The following is a 19,570-nucleotide window of genomic DNA, read 5'->3' on the forward strand; positions in this document are numbered from 1 at the left end:
GCCGAATGTACGGGAAAACTGCATCAGTAAGGATGTCGGGTTTCTCACCAAACTGTCTCTTTGCTCTCTTCAGTCGTACTACTGGGGATGGCGATTGACGCTTAGTCTGTGATTTAGAGCTATTCAATATCTAATAATTTGATTTTGATTCTGAGTTAATTGTCGGTGTCATAGACCAAGAATTATTTCTATATCCTGTGCATAGGAATTATTTATACTCGGTCAATTTATAACATTCCGATACATTTCGATAGTTTCACACAACAGCGCATGCTTGAGTTCCGTTTCGGGGTGGTTGTTTTACTGTTCTTATCGACATATCCGTTTATTATCATGGTAATGTAAAATAACATAAGTTCAAACATTACCAATCTGATGTTGGGTGGATCGATCTATAATTGTCTCCCGTTTTCCAATAACGATGACAATTTTCCAGTGCATTATAGTACGTGAACTGAACTAGGTCATTGAGTCGGAGTTCTGTCTAAAGTGAGTTTGTATGATGTTTGTATCTAAAATTTATATTGCAACAAACTATTATCTATAAATATGAGAAGTACTTAATCTATCAAAGAAGCTTGCAGAGCACTTATCAAAAGTTCAAAGAAATCGTATAAAAAAGCATTCTTCTCATCTCTTACCTTTAACCTAGTTTCCGAGCGATGGCATGTCCCTTTGCAAGGCACGCTCCTCCGGAAACGTTTCAGCGCCAGCCATCGATTGCGGATGGTCAAGGATGGAACCTGGACGAGGATCTTAGTGAGATTCCTGATGATGCTCTAACTTTAACTCATCTGAATGCTGCTATACAGCTGCTAACGGCCCCAAGCGTAAGTCCGTATACTCGTTTGCATAGTTTTCCAGGCGGCCATTTTTTTACCGTTTGACACATCCAATCGATGAACACTGTTTCGTTGTTCTGTTTGTTTCTCTTCCATTTGTTGCTGGTTTTTGTTTTCCCGACTGTCCATTCCGCTCTCCGGGGACATGCTGGCTGGATTGGACTGACGATAGAATGAGGACGTGTATGAAGCTTTGATGTCATTGATATCGAAGTACAGCAACAAGTGGCCGGGACTTGTAAAACTGTAAGTATGAGTGTATTGTTGTATTATCGTATTTGTTTTACACGGGAAGAGGCTCTTGATCCTGTCTGATGCTGGTTTTTAACAAGCTTTCTATATGAACATCAAAATAGTATTCTAAGGTTACTATCGAACAAACCTTTCTTTTCCAAAAATATATTAAAAATTTGGGTACTTCATTTCGACAAAAAAAAAAACAGAATTTAATTCCGGCACGTTTCAACAACTTCGTTTTGGAGTTCATAGAGACAATCATTTTTTTTACTCTAATGTTAAGTTGCGTCTAGAATTTTTCAATGCATTAGTAGTCGATTTTGAATTTTTAGCACAACTTAACAGTTTACAATAGATCACTAAGTAAACTACTTGTGATACACTTTATTAGTTTTATGCCAAATATGTTTGGCATTAAAAATGCATTCCATTTAATAACAGTATGCGAAAGTTTTCTTATTTGAATCTATCAGACTGTAAACCTTCACTAAACTTTCTCTTCCATTTGCATACCTCAACAGATGAGTAATTCAAATAGTCCTTCAGACAACATTTAGAGATTTAGAACCCTCAGAAGGGTTGATTTTGAAAAATGTTTCCCATCGTTGTTCACTTTGCGTTGTATTTTGCTCCAATTCAAACGACCAGCAGCTGGATGATGCAATCGCTTTTGCATGAAGCGAAGCTCGCATTGCGAACGTCCCGCAGCAGAACTCCTGCCTGTGCGGATTGATTCAATACTGAAGAAATTTTTGTTAAGGGATTGTTTTACATGCTTTACTGCATTTTGATGTTGATTATTTCATTTTGGATCTGCATATTTCAGTTCTAATGTCGTTTTCGCTTGATGCCAAACCAAACCACCCTAACAATTGTCAAACCGTTTGTTTGAAGCCAGTTTCGAGCCTAGTTTCAACGTCTTTGAACTGTAAATCGGTTCTGATTCTTATATCGGCTTCGTTCGCACCTCAGTTGCTAAGTGCGAGCCCAACAAAGTTAGATTAATTTTGTTTGTTGTTTTAAATAATCCAGCGAGCATATTGGAACTATAATTACAATTCATCCTTAATACAATGACATTTTTATGTAAATTTTCGCTCAAAAATTTATCTGCTTAACTCCAACGTTTATTCAATTGAACAAGAAGCCATCTTTGAATTCAAAATCAACGTTTTACATTCCATGATCGAATATTCTCACAACATATGGAGATGTTCTAAAAGATTTACGATTTTTCAGGAAAACAGACCGAAATTCCTTATCCGTTTATCCTCACTATGACTACTTGGCAGATGTTCATGATAATTTGAAGAAAATGGATGGTAAGTAGAAAGTTTACTGTATTTTTATTATTACAGCATTCGAAACCGATGAACTTTTAACATTAAAAAAACAGAGATCTATGGAGGTATTTTGTTAAGAAAAACACAGAGTTAAAAACGAATAAGTCCAACCGAGTATTCAGCCCTTAGGTTAGATAATTTGGTTTGGATAGAAAAAGGCAAATACGTTTTTTGTATGTCACCGATCTCTTCAAATTCCCTTCAAAGCTTCGATTCCGAAGTTACGGAAAGTTAAGGGTGATCGACTGTAAAGTTACTGTGCCGTCAGCATATCGATACAATTTTCTATGACTTTTGCTGCCATTTTCAAGTGAAGCTACCAGAATTCATCGTCAGTTGAATAATCGTGAATAATCATTTGAAGTTTTGCTTGCTCAGTTTCAAGTGCCAATTAGTCTAGTTGCTTCATTGCCTTCGCTCTTGGTAGTAAGCAAGTTCGAATGAATAGAATTATAAATGGAGTAACGTATTAAAAATGAAAACTGAAGGAGGAATTTATTAATTTATGTGTATTCTGTGATTGGTATTTCAGCTATCTGGTTTGTCTTTCATCTATTATCTTGAACCAATTCGAATGTGTACATGAACTTCATTTGAAGGCCGCTCTCACACTATTGAAAGAGATATTTTGTTACTTCAAGAGATCAACTGACGGTGGTTAAACTTAGCCTCGATTGAAGAGAAACGAGTGATGAACTGAATGCTGCCCGTTCGGGCCGTCAGCAAACATTGTAAGTGTCAGAGAGTGAAGTTTACCGCAGTAGAGAGATCGTCAATGTGTTCCACATTCAGTTTCAATTGAATTGAATGAAGTTTTACTGCACTGGTCATAATTAAGGGATTTAGGGATTTATTGTCCCCATTTATTTGTTAATTGTTGTCCTATGTGTTTGTTAAAGTCGCTAGATTAGTTAATAAGATAATGAGACTCTTTCCGTGCTTCGACAGGGATATTCGAATAAAATCTTTGCTAGCAGTTGGGTGCAGATCATGCACTGAAGTCTTTTTGATGAGGGGAATATATAACGAAGATAACTTCTAAAATTCGCATAAAAACCGCATAACGTTGAATATTAGCACAAAAAAAAACAGCTTAAGTTTGAAAGTTCACATAAAAAACAGCAATACAAAAAAAAAGAATTCCCGCGCCAGATGTCTCAAAAATTTATGAAAAATCGAGATCTGGTGTTATCTCGAAATGTTATTACAAATGTTCCGGAATTACAGGGTGATGTGCACCAAAAAAGTGAATATAATGTTACTCTATTTACTCGGAGACGGCTGAACCGATTTTCACAAACTTAGATTCAAATGAAAGGGATTGTGATCTTGTACAAAGTTCCATTAGGATTCGACTTCTGGTTCCAGAATTACAGGGTAAAAAAAAATATCAGTAGGTTTTTCCGAAGATAACTCAACTGATTTTTACCATCTTAGATTCAACTAAGAAGTCCTTAGATACCATAAGTATGTCCCAATTATTATTCAGATTCAACTACCGGTATCGGAGATAGGATGCATAGAGTAAAAATGTGATGATTGGCGAATTCCTTAAATTGGTTCATGAATTTCTCTAGTTGGCAGATCAAGATAGTCTAGGGCCAAATAAACTCATATGAGGTTTTCATAACATCAAACTCAAATTAATAAGTCCAAGTTCGACTTCCGGGATAAGTTTTCAAACCGTCATAAAATATCAAAAAAAAAAATCTTCTCAATTTTGCTCGAAACTGTTTCAATAGTTGTTTGAATTGATGGGGTAGCAAATTATAGAAATTCTTTTAAGTTGGGCTTAAAACTTTTCTAGTTTCCAGTTTTTGGTTCCGAGTATTGCGGAAACAATTGTAAAAATCTTTAAAATGGAGCTTACTTTATTTTGTTCAATATAATTGAATCGATTATTACTAACTTTTATTCAAATGTAGTGCAAAAGAAGTCTTCAAAACTTTTTTAATTTGTAAAATTTTGATGATTCTTGCTGTAATTCTATATATATATATATATATATATATAGGAGATAATGAATAATTAAGCAGCGGGTAAGGTCTAACAATTTTAAAAAATCATTTATGTATTTTCTTATACTAAAACATTTCAAGAATATTCTGTGAAGTTTTCAAGCCTATCGGAACAGAACTCTGGAATTTATGGGTCTTTACCTTTGCTTATCTCATACTGCGAATATGAGAGCTCGGCGCACAGGCCCAAGAGTTCTGCTTAGATTGACTTGAAATAATGGCAAATCATCTTTGAAATGTTCTATTATGACAAAATAGAAAGAAACAATAAGATTTTCCAGCCAATAAACTTTAAATGCGTTTTTCTCGAAAAGTAAGTTTTGAAAGCCCGTGTCCATCGTCATTCGAAAACTAATTCACCAAGTCTTTTTTCAAATTTTGCAAATTCTATTCGTTGTCGTTTTTGTTTTTTGTTACTTCGCGGAGGTTTTATAGCTACAAAATGGCGGATTTCTCAGTGAAAAATCGCAGTTTTGACTTTAAACAACCACCAAATATTTAAAAAAAAAATTTAAAGAAAATCAAACAAAAACGTAGGGGTCTAGAAAAACATCTGCTGTAACTATGCTGCTTTGATTTGTTGACCTCTGATTAGTCTACGCTGAGATACAGCGGACACCGCAAATCATGTTTTCTAAGAAGCGTCCTCAAGTCAAGAATACGTCGAATGTTTTAGAAATGCATGAAATGTCGAAAATAATCCCAGATAGCCGCTTCAAAAAAAATTTTTTTTAGATTACACCGGATCCTTGACGTTACGTTGTCATAAAAATCCGCTTTTGTTTGAAAATATATAGGAATAAAAAATGTGCTTAATCCACCTAGCAGTGAGATGATACGTCACATCAACTAAACGTCAATAGTAACTAAACAAAACTATCACACTGAAGAAGAATATAAATTGTATTCGAAATGCGCATATGTGATTTGACGTTTATTATATAAGATTTATAGTGTCGTGAGATTCATAGTGAATTTGTATAGTGACGTGATATACTTATAACAGAATTAAATGGTAATATTCAAAAAAATCCGTATGTGTTTTTTGCATGAATATTCTTTGGTGTTTCAGTTCTCATGACATTATTTTAATGACCGTCGTTTTAAGTGGCACACACACAAGAACATTTGCTCAGTTCGTCGAGCTGAATCGATTGGTATATGACATTCTCGGAAAAAAAATTAAAGTTTGAGCGAATTCTATACCTTATATATATATATATATATATATATATATATATATATATATATATATATATATATATATATATATATATATATATATATATATATATATATATATATATATATATATATATATATATATATATATATATATATATATATATATATATATATATATAAAAGGGTAAAAACGCATAACAAATTCATTTTATTTGCATACGGCACAGAAAACCTCATAAAAGGAGACTTGTGTGTGCATAACACTCTCATTGTTGTGATGTTGAAGTATAAGCACTTGCCTTAGATCGAGGTGCATTTTCCGTTTAAACAAACTTTTATGTTTTTTTACCGAAGGCCAAATAGGGTAACGGAGGTATTTTAGCCACTCCAACATATTTTGGTCCGGCGCTCCTATTTTCGGTTCCAATTAAAATGAAAAACAAATTCGTACCTAAAGTGTTAAGGAATGGAATAATCCTTATAATTCTGAGACACGATTCGATTAAAGAGGGATTTTGCGAATTGTTCGATTAGTTTAATAGATTTTAATAGTCGAATATTGGTTTCAAACTAATCGATTTAGTCAGGCCCGTACCCAGGATTTCGTTTCGGGAGGGGCCCAAAGATAAAAAATAATGTTACTGAAGATTGCTTATGTACCTAATTCTCGGTGTTCCCTTACAGGTGTTTTTAACAGGCACTTTAAACTTTTTCACTGGAACTGTTATTATATTACATTTCTATACTTTTACTGTCTCGTTATTTCTGTAACACATGTCTGAGATCTTCTAAATAATTACATATCTGTTTTTGATTTCGGGAGGGGCCAGGGCCCCTCGGGTCCCCACTCTGGGTACGTGACTGAATTTAGTTTATTGTTCTCTTAATTTCACAAATATTTTAGTAATCTTTATGGACTAATACTGGATATCTTCATGTTTTTCAATTCCATTCGATTTGGGTATAAATAAAAAAAATTTCGATTTAAGTATAAATAAATCTAAGCATCTAGGACCATCTGAGCACATTTTACGTTACGACTATAGAAATCCGTAAGAGATATTCCAAGATCCAAGAAATAGTTGGAATACTGTCCTTAGGGACTACACGGTGCCACAGCTAAAGTCTATTTTTTGTTTGCTGATCATATTTTTCGAGCTAAACATTACTCATTTGTTTATTTATAGCTGTTTCAGGTATGTTCTCAGTCATCCAGGAACTTCAGCGAAAACAGGTCTCAAGATCTACACGAGCGATCCGCACCTTATGTATAATTTTTCAATGCTGCTCATAGTCATGAAGCTACATATTGCTTACTTGTCTATTTTGACCTGTTTCAGTTTTTCTGTCATCCAAGTACTTCACTGAACCGCGAGTATGGAACGTGAAGATTAAGTTCGTTAGTGTATTTTGTTATTCTGGTAGATCTTAAGGTCTGAACTCCAGGTAGTTTTTGGATGGTGTAGATCATCCACAATAAGTTTATTAATTGCATGTGGTATCACGAGTACGGACTGAGGACCATAATTTTGTTAATGCCGATAGATCTTAAGGTCTGAATTCCAGGTAGTTTTTTGATGAACAAGCACTTTTGCACAATTCATCATAATAATCCAATGAGTTGAATGTGATACCACGAGTATGGACCACAAAAAACAAACTCACTATCGAGATCGGTTACGTTGGTAGACCTTAAGACCTATATTCCAAGTAGGTCTTTCAAATAAGAGCTTCCACAGACATTTTCACAGGATATGAATTTGCTGAATATAGTACTACGGGTATATGCCGCACTCAAAAGCCATGCAAAAGTCACCAGTCACGCGATTATACAATGATTTCTTTTTTCCAAAGAATTCTTGGATACCTACGACCTCAAGTAGATTATATGAAACCAAACAAATCCGTAATGTACATTTCATAATATTCAATTCACTGAAGTATGTTGAATTGTTTTGTATTCGTATAAAAATGTCCTTCATTATGCAGCATTCTTAAATAATTTAATAAGAAACTTGTAAAAATTTAGCTGTAGCAAAGGTATTCATCATATGTAACAGAATTTCAAGAAGAATTTAGACATTACGCGGCTTGAAATTCGACTGAACAAGAATCATCATCGACTGAGCCACACAAGCCTATATCCACTGTTAGAATTACTTGAGCCGCAGATCAACAACAATCAGTCATAGCGTTAAATACAGTTGGTATACGGGTGATAGAAAAAAAGTTTAATTCTAACATGAGGAATTCTCAGGAAGGAGTCAAATCGAAGTCTGGCGATGGATATAGAAATTTATTAATTGCAGAAGATGTGGACAACCGATTTGCGATTAAGCCTAGGAATGATGGTGGAATGTAATAATGTTTATTACTCAATTTTTCATCCACTAAAATTTCTTTCATACACCCATACATACATTGACAATTTATTGACAAATCCAGTCAATTTCAACCCATCTTTCTTCATTCCACAGAATCCTCGGCATGCAAAATCTTGGTTCTGCTCGGCGAAGAACTGATCCACACTTCGTGCGTGGGCCTGATCGAGCGTGCCTACAAATGCCTCGGTTCCAACTTGCAGGAATTCCTCGGATCGCTGGACGGAGTGTACGATGTCCTGAAGTTGCAGGAAGATGACGTTTCCGATACGGGATTCGTGTGTGCCGGTGAAGGTGAGCTGATCTTCACCTCCGAGCGTCCGGTGGTAGCTTGGTTATTGCTGGGATGTCTGCAAGCTTTGAGTCGTTTACTTTTCCGCCACGATCCGCAGATCGACATGGAACCTGTGGACGGTGACGTAACGCGTTACCGTTATCTGTTCAAAATGGACGACCTGGAGGAGCAGATCGTTCCGATGGTAGCCGAAAGCAAAGCAGCGGGAAAGTTGCGCGAGAGTGTTTCGTCGGACGCGAAGGATTTGAAAATGGATAATGATTTTTTCTGCAAAGCATTTCCATGGCATTTTATTATGGACGAAAATTTGAATCTAGTGCAAGTGGGTCAAGGATTCAGCCGCTTGTTTAAAAACTATATGGCTACAAGTGGTTTATCCGCGAGTACGTACTTTCGGTTCAAACGTCCTCGAGGATTGTCTTTGAAATTTCGTGAGATTGTCCGTCGCACGAATACTCCTTTCATGATATCGCTGCGTGCACCACCCGGTCGTCCAGATTTTTTCGCCAAAGGGCTAGAAATAAAAGGACAGATGGTGTTCTGCCCAGAATCAAACTCGCTGTTGTTTATGGGATCACCTTTCTTGGATGGATTAGAAGGACTTACTTGCAACGGCCTGTTCATTTCGGATATCCCATTGCATGATGCTACAAGAGAAGTCATTCTTGTTGGTGAACAGGCACGAGCTCAGGACGGTCTTCGTCGTCGAATGGATAAACTGAAGAGTTCGATCGAGGAGGCAAATGCTGCTGTTACAAAAGAACGGAAAAAGAATGTTAATCTGTTACAGTTAATGTTCCCAGCGGAGATTGCTGAGAAGCTTTGGTTGGGATCCCAGATCGATGCAAAAACCTATCCTGATGTCACTATGCTCTTCAGCGATATTGTTGGTTTCACAAGCATTTGTTCGAGAGCTACACCATTTATGGTGATCAGTATGTTGGAAAGTTTGTACAAACATTTCGACGAATTGTGCGGGTTTTTCGATGTCTATAAGGTTGAAACAATTGGAGATGCTTACTGTGTGGCCAGTGGTTTACATAGAGCCGGAATCTACGATGCTCATAAGGTAGCTTGGATGGCACTCAGAATGATCGAGACTTGTTCACTGTATAATACGCACGATGGTCAACATATTAGGGTATTGGGATATCAGTAGCCTATTTTGCTAGTTTCCATAAATTTCATTATTTCAGATGCGTATTGGATTACACACCGGTACGGTGTTGGCTGGGGTTGTGGGGCGCAAAATGCCACGATACTGTTTGTTCGGTCACAACGTAACGATTGCCAACAAGTTCGAATCGGGCAGTGAGGCCTGTAAGGTTAATATCAGTCCGACGACGAAGCAGTGGCTGACCAAACACCCGGGCTATGAATTTCAGCTTAACCCACGGGATCCATCGTGTATGCCGAAAGAGTTCACGGAGTCCAAGGGTCTCACCTGTTACTTCCTCGAAGGGTACCGACATCCAACGGTGGGTGATGATGCAACACTCCAAGAACACATTGAAGCGGCTATGAAGCAATCTCTACTGGATAGCAATGAGGTACTAATAGTGGAAGAGTAGTACACGTAGGATCATTTTAATCCCGAAGAGCCAAAATAACAAGTGTAGTGGATCAAATTGAATAAATGTTTCTTAAATGTAACATTCAAATATGAATAAAATTATTGAAAACAAAATTCACTGTTCACTGTAACTATTATTATTTTGATTGTATTGATAGTGTAATTTTATAGTTCGTTATAATTATCTAAAGGAACTGTGAAAAATGCACAAAGCTAATCAATTTTTTTTTGGAATTGCGCTAAACTGATGATTTTTACTTCCGATATGCAGAAAAGTAATCTTTTGAGTTCTTCAGTTAACATTTAGAGACCTAAGAAGGACCGATTTTATCGAATGTTCAATGTTCGAACGAAACGACCAGCAGCTGGATGATGATGCAATAACTCTTGTTTGAGCCGAAACTCGCAATGCGAACGTCCCGCAGCAGAACTGCTCACAGTGTGAATTAAATCTATAATAAAACAATTTTTGTGAAGAGCTTTCATTTTACGTGATTTCGATTGCACTTTTTGCAAAGGGGCGGTCCTAACGGCTACAAAAATAGCAAAATACAGAACTTTGATGCTTTGCATATTTCAACGAAAGAAACTATCATAATGTCACAGGGAACTCTTTCTGTCTTTCAAAAAGGACAAAATTGGGGAGTTTTCTTCGATATTGAACACTGTCCGATGCATTTTTGAGTAGCGCAAAGCTGCTGAAAGTTGATTTGTTTGGTGCGAAGCTCGCACTCCGAATTGTGCACTAAAATGGAGATATTCACCTCCAGTCCGAAAATTTTATGCGTTCAATGATTCTTATAGCTCTTTTGAAAACATTTATAGCCCTTAGAAGGACTGATTTGTGCAAATTCATCCGCCTTTGCTCACTTTGCGGTATATTTTGCTCCAATGCAAAAGACCAGCAGCTGGATGATGATGATGTAATCGCTTTGTTTGAAGCAATACTCACACACTTAAAACCAATTCTCGAGCACGGTAAAGTAAAATGCCGAAACAGATCGGCAACACACAATTTTGCTGAGTGTTCTTTAATCAATATTATGTTTTCCGAAATTCATTAAAAATATTTATTGATTTATTGGCCAAGTGCATCTTTGTGCCGAAATTTGGCATAACTTTTTGCTGAACTCATCAGTGAATGACGATTATGCCGGAATCAGCAAATACGTTTGCCGAACTTTCAAAACATGTGTTAGCTTTTGCCGAGAACTGTCATTTACGCTTTACATTTTCGCTTGGAAGGAAGCAGTTATTTTCTGACGCAATATTTTGAACAAGTTGCCTTTCTCATACAGAAAAGTTATGCAATCAATGTGAAAACCGACATTTTAACCGAGACCCAGAGGGCCGAATGCCATATACCATTCGACTCAGCTTGATAAACAGAGCAAATGTTTGTGTATGTGTGTGTGTATGTAACCAAAATGTACACTCGATTTTCTCGGAGATGGCTGGATCGATTTTCACAAACATAAATTCAAATTAAAGGTCTCTTGGACCCAAAGAGTACTATTGAATTTTACCCGGATCGAACTTCCGGTTCTGGAGTAACGGGGTAAAATGTGCAAAATGAACTAAAAACGTGCAATCGATTTTATCAGAGACCGCTCATTCAATTTTCACTAGCATAGATTCAAATGAAACATCTTACAACCCCATATAATTCTACCAAATTTTATCCGGATATGAATTCCGGTTTCGGAATTACAGGCTGAAAGGTATAAAAAATTCATTTTCAGGGATGTGTTTTTATACATGACACGGAACATTCAATCAAATACATTCAAAAAGCCGTAGATATCTTCAATTATTCAGGTATGATTCAATACGTTGACTGCAAGTATACCGGATCATCGTTACTGGTTCCGGATGTATCGGAAAAGTGCTCGTGTGCTCCAAACAGGAAATCACTCCAATATCTTAGTAATGGCTAAGCCGATCTTCGCAAGCTCAAATTTGAACGAAAAGTATTATGTTTTTATAATTTGATGTAGAATTGTATTTGTTTATGAAATTGCAACCTGACATAAAGCGCGATAATGTAAAAAAAGTTAGAATTTTTCAATATTTGATCCAAAACTGTTTCAACTTCTGCTTCTGCTTTAGCCGATCCTTTGTGCACTATATTTAACAAATCATTTGAGCAAGGTATTTTTCCGATGACTTGGAAGCAGTCTTCCATGTTTCCTGTATACAAGAGCGGTGATCGTACAAATGTTAGAAATTATCGAGGCATAACCAATTTATCAGCTGCATCTAAACTGTTCGAAATAATTGTGAGCACTGAGGTACTTTTTCGTACTAAAAATTACATCTCTACTGATCAGCATGGATTTATGCCAGGTCGTTCAGTCAGCACGAATCTCTTAGATTTCACTTCCAGTTGTTTTTCGAGTTTGGAGAATAAAGTACAAATTGATGCAGTATACACTGATCTGAAAGCAGCTTTCGACCGAATTGACCACCGAATACTCTTGTGCAAGATGTTGCGGCTGGGCGCCACACAAAAGTTTACTGACTGGCTACGCTCTTACTTATGTGGTAGAGTCCTGCGAATTAAGCTCGGCTCTTGTGTATCATCTTCGCTCTCAAATTTATCAGGAGTTCCTCAAGGCAGCAATATGGGTCCACTTTTGTTTTTGCTGTTCTTCAACGATGCTGTTTCGGTGCTCGGAGTTGGCTGCAGATTAGTATATGCCGATGATTTGAAATTATATCTTGAAGTTCGCTCTATTGACGACTGCATCCGGCTTCAAAAACTTCTAGATACATTTGTCGCCTGGTGTCGTAGAAACTGGTTGATTGTCAGCATTTCAAAATGCCAGGTCATAACGTTTCACCGAATACTGAACCCAATTCGATTCGACTATGCAATTGATGGACAAACGCTCCAGAGAGTTGACCATGTTAATGACCTTGGTGTTTTGTTAGATGCCAAACTTACCTTCAATCTGCATCGTTCATCTGTAATTTCAAAAGCGACCAGGCAACTAGGTTTTATTGCAAAGATCGGGCGGGACTTCAAAGATCCGTATTGTTTGAAGGCGTTATATTGTTTTTTGGTTCGTCCAATACTGGAAAATGCTAGCGTAATTTGGAGTCCTTATCAACTTACATGGAACTTACGGATTGAGCGCGTTCAGAAACGATTTGTTCGTCTTGCTCTAAGAAACCTTCCCTGGCAGAACCCGCTTGATCTTCCACCATACCACGATCGCTGTCGACTGATCGGACTCGACTCATTGGAACGACGCAGGAAAATTCAGCAAACTACTTTCGTGGCAAAACTGATCAACGGGGATATCGACTCACCGAAGATTTTGTCTCAACTCGATTTTCGTGCTTCACAACGATCACTGCGCTCTTCCAGTTTATTTCAGCCGAGATTTCATCGAACGACGTTCGGGTATTACGAACCGATAACATCATGCTTGAGGACATTTGGCACCGTTGAACACCTTTTTGAATTTGATGAACCATCACTCAAATTCGTGCAGAAAGTACAGCGATCTACAATTTTATGACTTGACTAAACCAATTCATTAAGATCATTTTATTGTCAGATGAATAAATTTAATAATAAATAAATAAATAAATAAACTTATAGTCCATGCTAGTTGCTGGCTAAACGAATCGATTTCAGCTATGTCGGTTCTCAGCTCCCGGTTCCGGAAATATTAGTCAAAATGTATGCCCAAACAAACTTTTTTGCTCCTATTTCATATTCAATTAAAAAAATCTTCGATGAATCCCTTAGTAATATCAATGAAAACTTGAGTTATATGAGAAAGGCATTATAGCACCACAAGGTGGATTCAAACAGGTTTTTTTCAACGATGTTTGCTTCGAAATAGAGACATTGAGTACTACCGGTAACAAATTCATTAATCTAACTGACGTATGTCAAACGTGAGATTGCCTAGACCACGCAATTTTATTTTTTGCCGAGATGATTGCCGAGTACTCGGCTGTGCAAATTTCGGCAATTATTTTACCGAGATTCAATGAAAAAAATAAAGCTCACGGAAGGACCAGTTGTTGTTTTTCTGCGTTTAGACTTGAGGAAAGTAGTCTCATATTCACCACCTTGACTAAAGTACCAGTTGTATTATGCTGAGTGTAGTTCTACTATCTCGACGTAGATGGCGGCCTGCGCACCCGATGTATCTCCGTTTATGGATTATCTTGTTATACTCACTATAATCGAGAAATTTTCTCTAGAAGTTTGTGCCAAAAGTTAATATCGTTTTCGAAATCATTTATTTTGTTTGGTTGTTTCTGTTTTGAAACATCACAGTGAGTTGGCATAACACCAATATTTTGACAGACAAATGTAGGACAGATTTTAAATCTTCGTGTTGAGATCATCAAGCTCGAGATTTATTTTTGACAGTTTTAAATTATACGACAGCCTGTCATTTCAGAACAGATATCCATAACAGTGTTGCGAATAGCCTAAGTGTGTATAAATAAAATCATTCAATAAACTTATATTATTGTGGAGAAACATTCCTTACTCTGCGGAGTTCATCTACGGGATAATTGATGACATTGACATTCAAATTATGATCCTTTGAAATTGCGATAAACACACCAAACAGTGTTAAACATCGGCGAAAATTCAACAAATCGATTGACTGACAATGGCTTGAACTGGCATCCCAATACAATACAAACGCATTCTTCTGGAATCTAATGTAGCACACTGTCCTTCATAAAACTAACTTAAAAATCTTCATCAGAACATTCAAAATATCAGCTGCTGGACCTTGAATAGTACAAATTCTCTGAGTCAAACTGTTTGTTTGAAGTCAGTTTGGAAACTAGTTCGGTTTTGCGAAAACTACTAACAGTAAAATCGACGACAAATGTTCAAGTTTCTCAAACGAAAACGACATTAACTACTAACCTGAGTAAACGGAACTAACATAACATTGGACTATTATGAAGAGAGCGTGTACGTTCCAGTTTGCCCGGCCTTCGCGTTGTGCTAAACTACGGGAAAATGTGTAAACAAAACGCTCGTACCACGCACACCAACGAAACATTCATTCATGACATACATTGATAAAATATTGCTGGCGGATTCAAAGCAAACTGTTTCAGAGAGTGGTGACATGCTCTCTTGCACCTTTGGTTCTCTGCCAGAGAATGTTTTCAGACGTGGTACGCAGTGTTGCTGAATTTTGAGATTCATGCCCCGTTTACACTTCTGCTGGCTGCCAGCATGCTGGTGTCAGTGTACTGCCCTCTTAGGAAAAAAACGTTCAACGGTGGTCCTTCGTTGGTCTAATACTTTGGATCATTGGACCACAGTTGAACGTTTTTTCCTAAGAGGGCAGTACACTGACACCAGCATGCTGGCAGCCAGCAGAAGTGTAAACGGGGCATCAATGGAATTTATATGTGCCTTTTGTACCATAAATTCTAGAATTTTCTTTCTGATAAAGGCAAAGAAAATGGAGCCGTAAGATAAAGAATGAAAGACAAAACTTATTTTTTGTCTATTTGTTTCGAATAAATCTAAGCGGTCATTGAAATACTTTATTAAGGTGGAAACTGACATATTCTTCGTGGTACTTCTGGTTAAAAACGATAACTTGCTGGCAAAATACTCTGCGAAGAGGAATTCGGAAAAATGTTGTACTCGTTGAGGGATAGTCATAACAGTAAACGACAAAGAGAAGTTTTCTCTTTCGAAAATTTACGCTATTAGTCAAATTTATACTCCGCAAAGTCCCGAAAAACGCGTGAATATCGCCTAACAAGAGCTTTCTTGATTGTCAAGTGCAATTAAATTATAACGGTTTTTCTTCGATTACCGACAAAGCGGCAGCCCTGGCACAGGGTTATTGTTCTCTTTCTCTCGCTCTTTCGCTAAAATCGTCCTTTCTTCGTACAATCTTCGTTCGTCGTTCCGTTCGAAATGTAGTTATCTTTGGGTGACCGAAGATTGCAGATGTGTGGATTTATTATTCCGAAAATATTTGATCTCAGTTCCGTTTGTGCAGCGTATGCAGAAAAAAATTTAAACCTGAAAATCGATTTCGGCTCCAAATCTTCCACTGAATTGTCGTAACTAATTACTTAAAACAATATTGATGCAATATTTAGTGACACACGGATAACACACTTTAGGCACCTGAGATCGCCAGAACGAAATATCGCAACCAAATTTTCTACAAACCTTGGATATTTTTTGCGACTGAATGTGAAGTATGTTGGCAATGGTGTTCGTGGAATTTTCTTCGCCGAATGATTTGCTGAGCTAGGCTGTTTCATGAAGTCGGCGCATTTCGTGGATATCTTGGCTCAACGGCCTACTGTGTGAAAAGAAACAAGTGAAAATGTTTGATTAAAAGATGCAGATAGGGTAATAATACAAAAAAAGCAATTGCAACCTAGTGCAGCTCGGTCAATGATTGGCGTTGGCAAGGTGAAAGTTTTCCCGATGAAGTTAGCATAACAAAGGATGTGCCAGTGTTGAAAGGATATACAAAAAAAAGTCACACGCAGATACGTCACAAACAAATTTACGCACTACTGGATAGAGTGGTTTTCGTTGGTGGACGGGGGTGAGGACGTAGAAAATTTTGGCTGACGTTTTTACGTCGCAACAATTGGATGTCTTTGAAATAGAGACACGTTACCGACAAATTTGCAGTATTTTCACCGGAATGGAATCGACCGCCAGCGTCGATAATGGACTCCGGAAACCGGAACCGACCGGTGCCAATGCAGACCCAGCTCCAGTGCCAGTACGAAATCGGTCACCGAAGCAGCCGAAGGAAATTCACTATGTGAATCCCTTTGTGCATAAGCTGATTTGGGACGATCCTGTTGATAAAATTAAGGTAGGTTAGGTTGGAGAAAGGTAGAATTATTTTATGTGATTGTTGGACGAACACGACTTTTACTATGGTCAAGCAAAATTTTCTTGTTCTACAAAGCATGCTACATATTATAAATAAACTTTTTATAACAACGTCATTTGCAATGTGTCTATTAAAGCATTTGCACGGATATATTACGTGGTTCAATCATAAGAAAATATGTATATGTTCTGTTAACATTAATCAATTTACTTGAGGAATAATCTTTGCAATTGTTACGATTGTAAATCCCTTGCTAGATCAGATGTTTTTTTTAAATAATATTCTGTTTTCGAGTGCATCCAACTTCAACCTAAACTTTGTTCATTTTTTTCTGAATTTTAAGATTTGTCCTAAATATTCGAATTATGGAACAAATGTTTGATTTCATCATAAAAACAACGAAAGTTTCGATGGTGTTGACTAACAAAAGATGCAATTTTGAATAGAATCATTATTCCCTGCACCGGCATCGACGGTCTTGTTTCATGCTTTGTGTCGATTGGAGAGCAACGTAACGGAACGCAATTCAATGGCGCGTTTGGTGAAAAAATATCATGTAAGACCGGAAGAGTTGCACTGACTGCTGCATGCTCTCAACGGGTGTACCCTCATTCATTGCGTAGTGAAATGCTGTGTCTGGAGGTAATTAATCTACCGTAGTTTCCCTATGTTTAACGTTTGTTAAGCCACGGGTACGGGTGTTCTAGTAATAAATAGACGATGGCGCATGCTCGTTTCATACACAAACTTGTGGTCTACAGTCATTGGGTTGTAATCATATTTATTGTTTTTTTTTTTTTTTTGCATAAATGCTCACTTCTTCCTGTTGTCGAAATATCTTCTAGAAGCTTCCGTTTTACATGCATACGTAGTATTTCCTACGATAAGAAGAGAAACAAACGAGTGGATAAATTTGGATTTCTCTAATTTCGATTCGTTTGAATTTGTGTAAAAATTAAAAATAATGGAAAACGTGGATAGCACTCACTCACTAAATCGTACGATACTGGCTCTGGTTTTGTTTTAAAATTAGGTTGGATATATGATCTTGACCTCTCATCAGTTTCCAAGTAACAGGTACGGTAACAGACGAGGCGCAAACGAGTGTTTATATAGCCTTTCACTTTGCAATTGCGTTTCGGTATTTCAATATACGAATGATTCTCGGCTAGGTCATTGTTGATGGAAAACTTATCCACGGTGTACTGGCAGCAGTCTGTTCGAGAGCTAGAGATGTTGTTGAAGTTTAGATGCAATTTATTGATTTTTCGTGCAATCTGTACAAAGGCTGTCAATTGAAAAGGTGAAACTGACAGATGTAGACTGTGCTGTTTTCAATTAGCAGCATCACGATTTTCATTAGTTCAGGTGCTGATATTTATGTACCTGTTATTACCAGATGAACAGTTTGATGCTTCCTTGAGGTTAACGAATTTCTAGTTTGATTTCATCGGATTGCATATGTTGTTTGTTGTTTCAGGAACATATACATCTGTAAAGTTTTGTAAAAACTGATCTTGAAAAGATGATTACGTATCTGTGTAGAATTTTTACTATGATCCAAGTGCAAATGACAGATCCTTTTTTCCAGTCTTTTTCGATTTTCGATACTCTTAGCAATCCTTCTAACTATTTGGCACTATTATCTTTTAATCTGAGCTGGAGAAATTATTAAAAAATACAGGGCCATTCTGTATTAATTGAAAGAGAAATAATCTGTCGTTTGCACATAGGTAGTGATGAAAATTCTATACTAGCTCTTTAGAAGATACAAGATTTCAAAGTTGATTAATGTGTATTCAAACGCCATTTAACGGAGGTGGTTTGAAAGCAGAAACCTCCTGTAAAACGGAGAAAAAATTTTCACTAAAATGTCCTACATTTTTGGTGGAATTTCCATAAAGGGTGCTATTAAAGAGTGTCCATAAAAGGGGTTTCGTTTAGCTGGATGTTTTTACACGACAAGTTTTCAATAAGAAATCTCTTATCAATATTCTTTAGAGCGATTCTACGCCAAATCGTCCAGAAATGGAAAAATTTCTGGCACGACTCTCTTTGATTTTCATGAAATCTTGCATATGTGATCGGTATGCAAATAAAGTATTTTGCACTGGTCTAGAGATTTTTTCACTTAAGACTAAATTATGAAAAGGACGTATGTGTTTTAAATCACGTTATGTTTAAACTATTAAAATTCGAAATCGAAGAAAATTGTGTCTAAGAAAAAAATGTAGGTGTCAATTGAACTTTTTTAAAATATATACGCTGAAAAAAAAATCTTCCGATTTATAACAAAATCAAAATTCTCGTTTCTTCCAACGTACGATTTTTTCTATGTTACACCACTTCAGGTTACAAAAATTAATGAATGTTTAAAAAAGTTTGAGAGATTGATAAAAAAGTTTCCAGAAGAAAAACTTTTTAACGATTTTCAAAACCCGATGTTTTCATAGGGACAAAATCGAGAAAATGGATATTTCATTAGAATACCCTTTTTATACATTAGTCTGGGTTCTCCATCCCCAAATTTATTATTTTGGTAATCCTCATGCAATTTTGTATAAACTATTCTTTGGCATCCAGACGAGACATAAAAGTTTGTAGAACTCGGAAAGTGACCAAAAACAATAGCGTATATACTTCCTGGGAGACCTTCCATCTGCAACTAGTTTAGTCGTAATCGATGCAGCCTGCTCAGAGATTCAAGACTCTTTATTTTGCACACACATACGTACCTATTTTTTATAGTTATAACAAAGGTAGAAGGATGAACAGATAAAACTACATTTCGGGGCCTCCGAAAAACAATGCTCTATAT

The 19,570-nt window shown here is 36.8% G+C and overlaps 2 protein-coding genes across 4 annotated transcripts in view; both read left to right on the forward strand.

The window, feature by feature from the left end:
- The first annotated feature begins 203 nt into the window (after positions 1 to 203).
- LOC131425788 (head-specific guanylate cyclase) lies at positions 204 to 9,988 on the forward strand. Of its 2 annotated transcripts, XM_058587947.1 has the most exons (7): positions 204 to 336; positions 437 to 489; positions 653 to 830; positions 1,015 to 1,088; positions 2,319 to 2,401; positions 8,103 to 9,442; positions 9,498 to 9,988. In XM_058587947.1, the coding sequence occupies exons 3-7, from the start codon at positions 663 to 665 to the stop codon at positions 9,870 to 9,872; spliced, it is 2,040 nt and encodes a 679-aa protein (XP_058443930.1). In that variant the 5' UTR covers positions 204 to 336; positions 437 to 489; positions 653 to 662; the 3' UTR covers positions 9,873 to 9,988. The 2 variants fall into 2 exon arrangements, with proteins under 2 accessions (XP_058443930.1, XP_058443929.1); XM_058587946.1 differs by having other exon boundaries at positions 233 to 489.
- A 5,804-nt stretch (positions 9,989 to 15,792) lies between these two features.
- Positions 15,793 to 19,570, forward strand: part of LOC131425791 (lysophosphatidylcholine acyltransferase) — a 35,315-nt gene continuing 31,537 nt past the window's right edge. The window contains exon 1 of one of the 2 annotated variants that reach the window (XM_058587950.1): positions 15,793 to 16,731. In XM_058587950.1, the coding sequence (XP_058443933.1) occupies positions 16,555 to 16,731 (177 nt within the window). In that variant the 5' untranslated portion in view covers positions 15,793 to 16,554. The remainder of the gene's footprint in view (positions 16,732 to 19,570) is intronic. The other variant, XM_058587949.1, reaches the window with a different exon arrangement.

Source organism: Malaya genurostris, chromosome 1 (assembly GCF_030247185.1).
Source record: "Malaya genurostris strain Urasoe2022 chromosome 1, Malgen_1.1, whole genome shotgun sequence".
In the NCBI taxonomy this organism is placed as follows: domain Eukaryota; kingdom Metazoa; phylum Arthropoda; class Insecta; order Diptera; family Culicidae; genus Malaya; species Malaya genurostris.

Coding starts and splice junctions, on each gene's coding strand:
- LOC131425788 (XM_058587947.1), top strand. CDS start 663: ATGGCATGTCCCTTTGCAAGGCACGCTCCTCCGGAAACGTTTCAGCGC. Junction 831..1,014: donor AGCTGCTAACGGCCCCAAGC/GTAAGTCCGTAT, acceptor GACTGACGATAG/AATGAGGACGTGTATGAAGC. Junction 1,089..2,318: donor TGGCCGGGACTTGTAAAACT/GTAAGTATGAGT, acceptor ACGATTTTTCAG/GAAAACAGACCGAAATTCCT.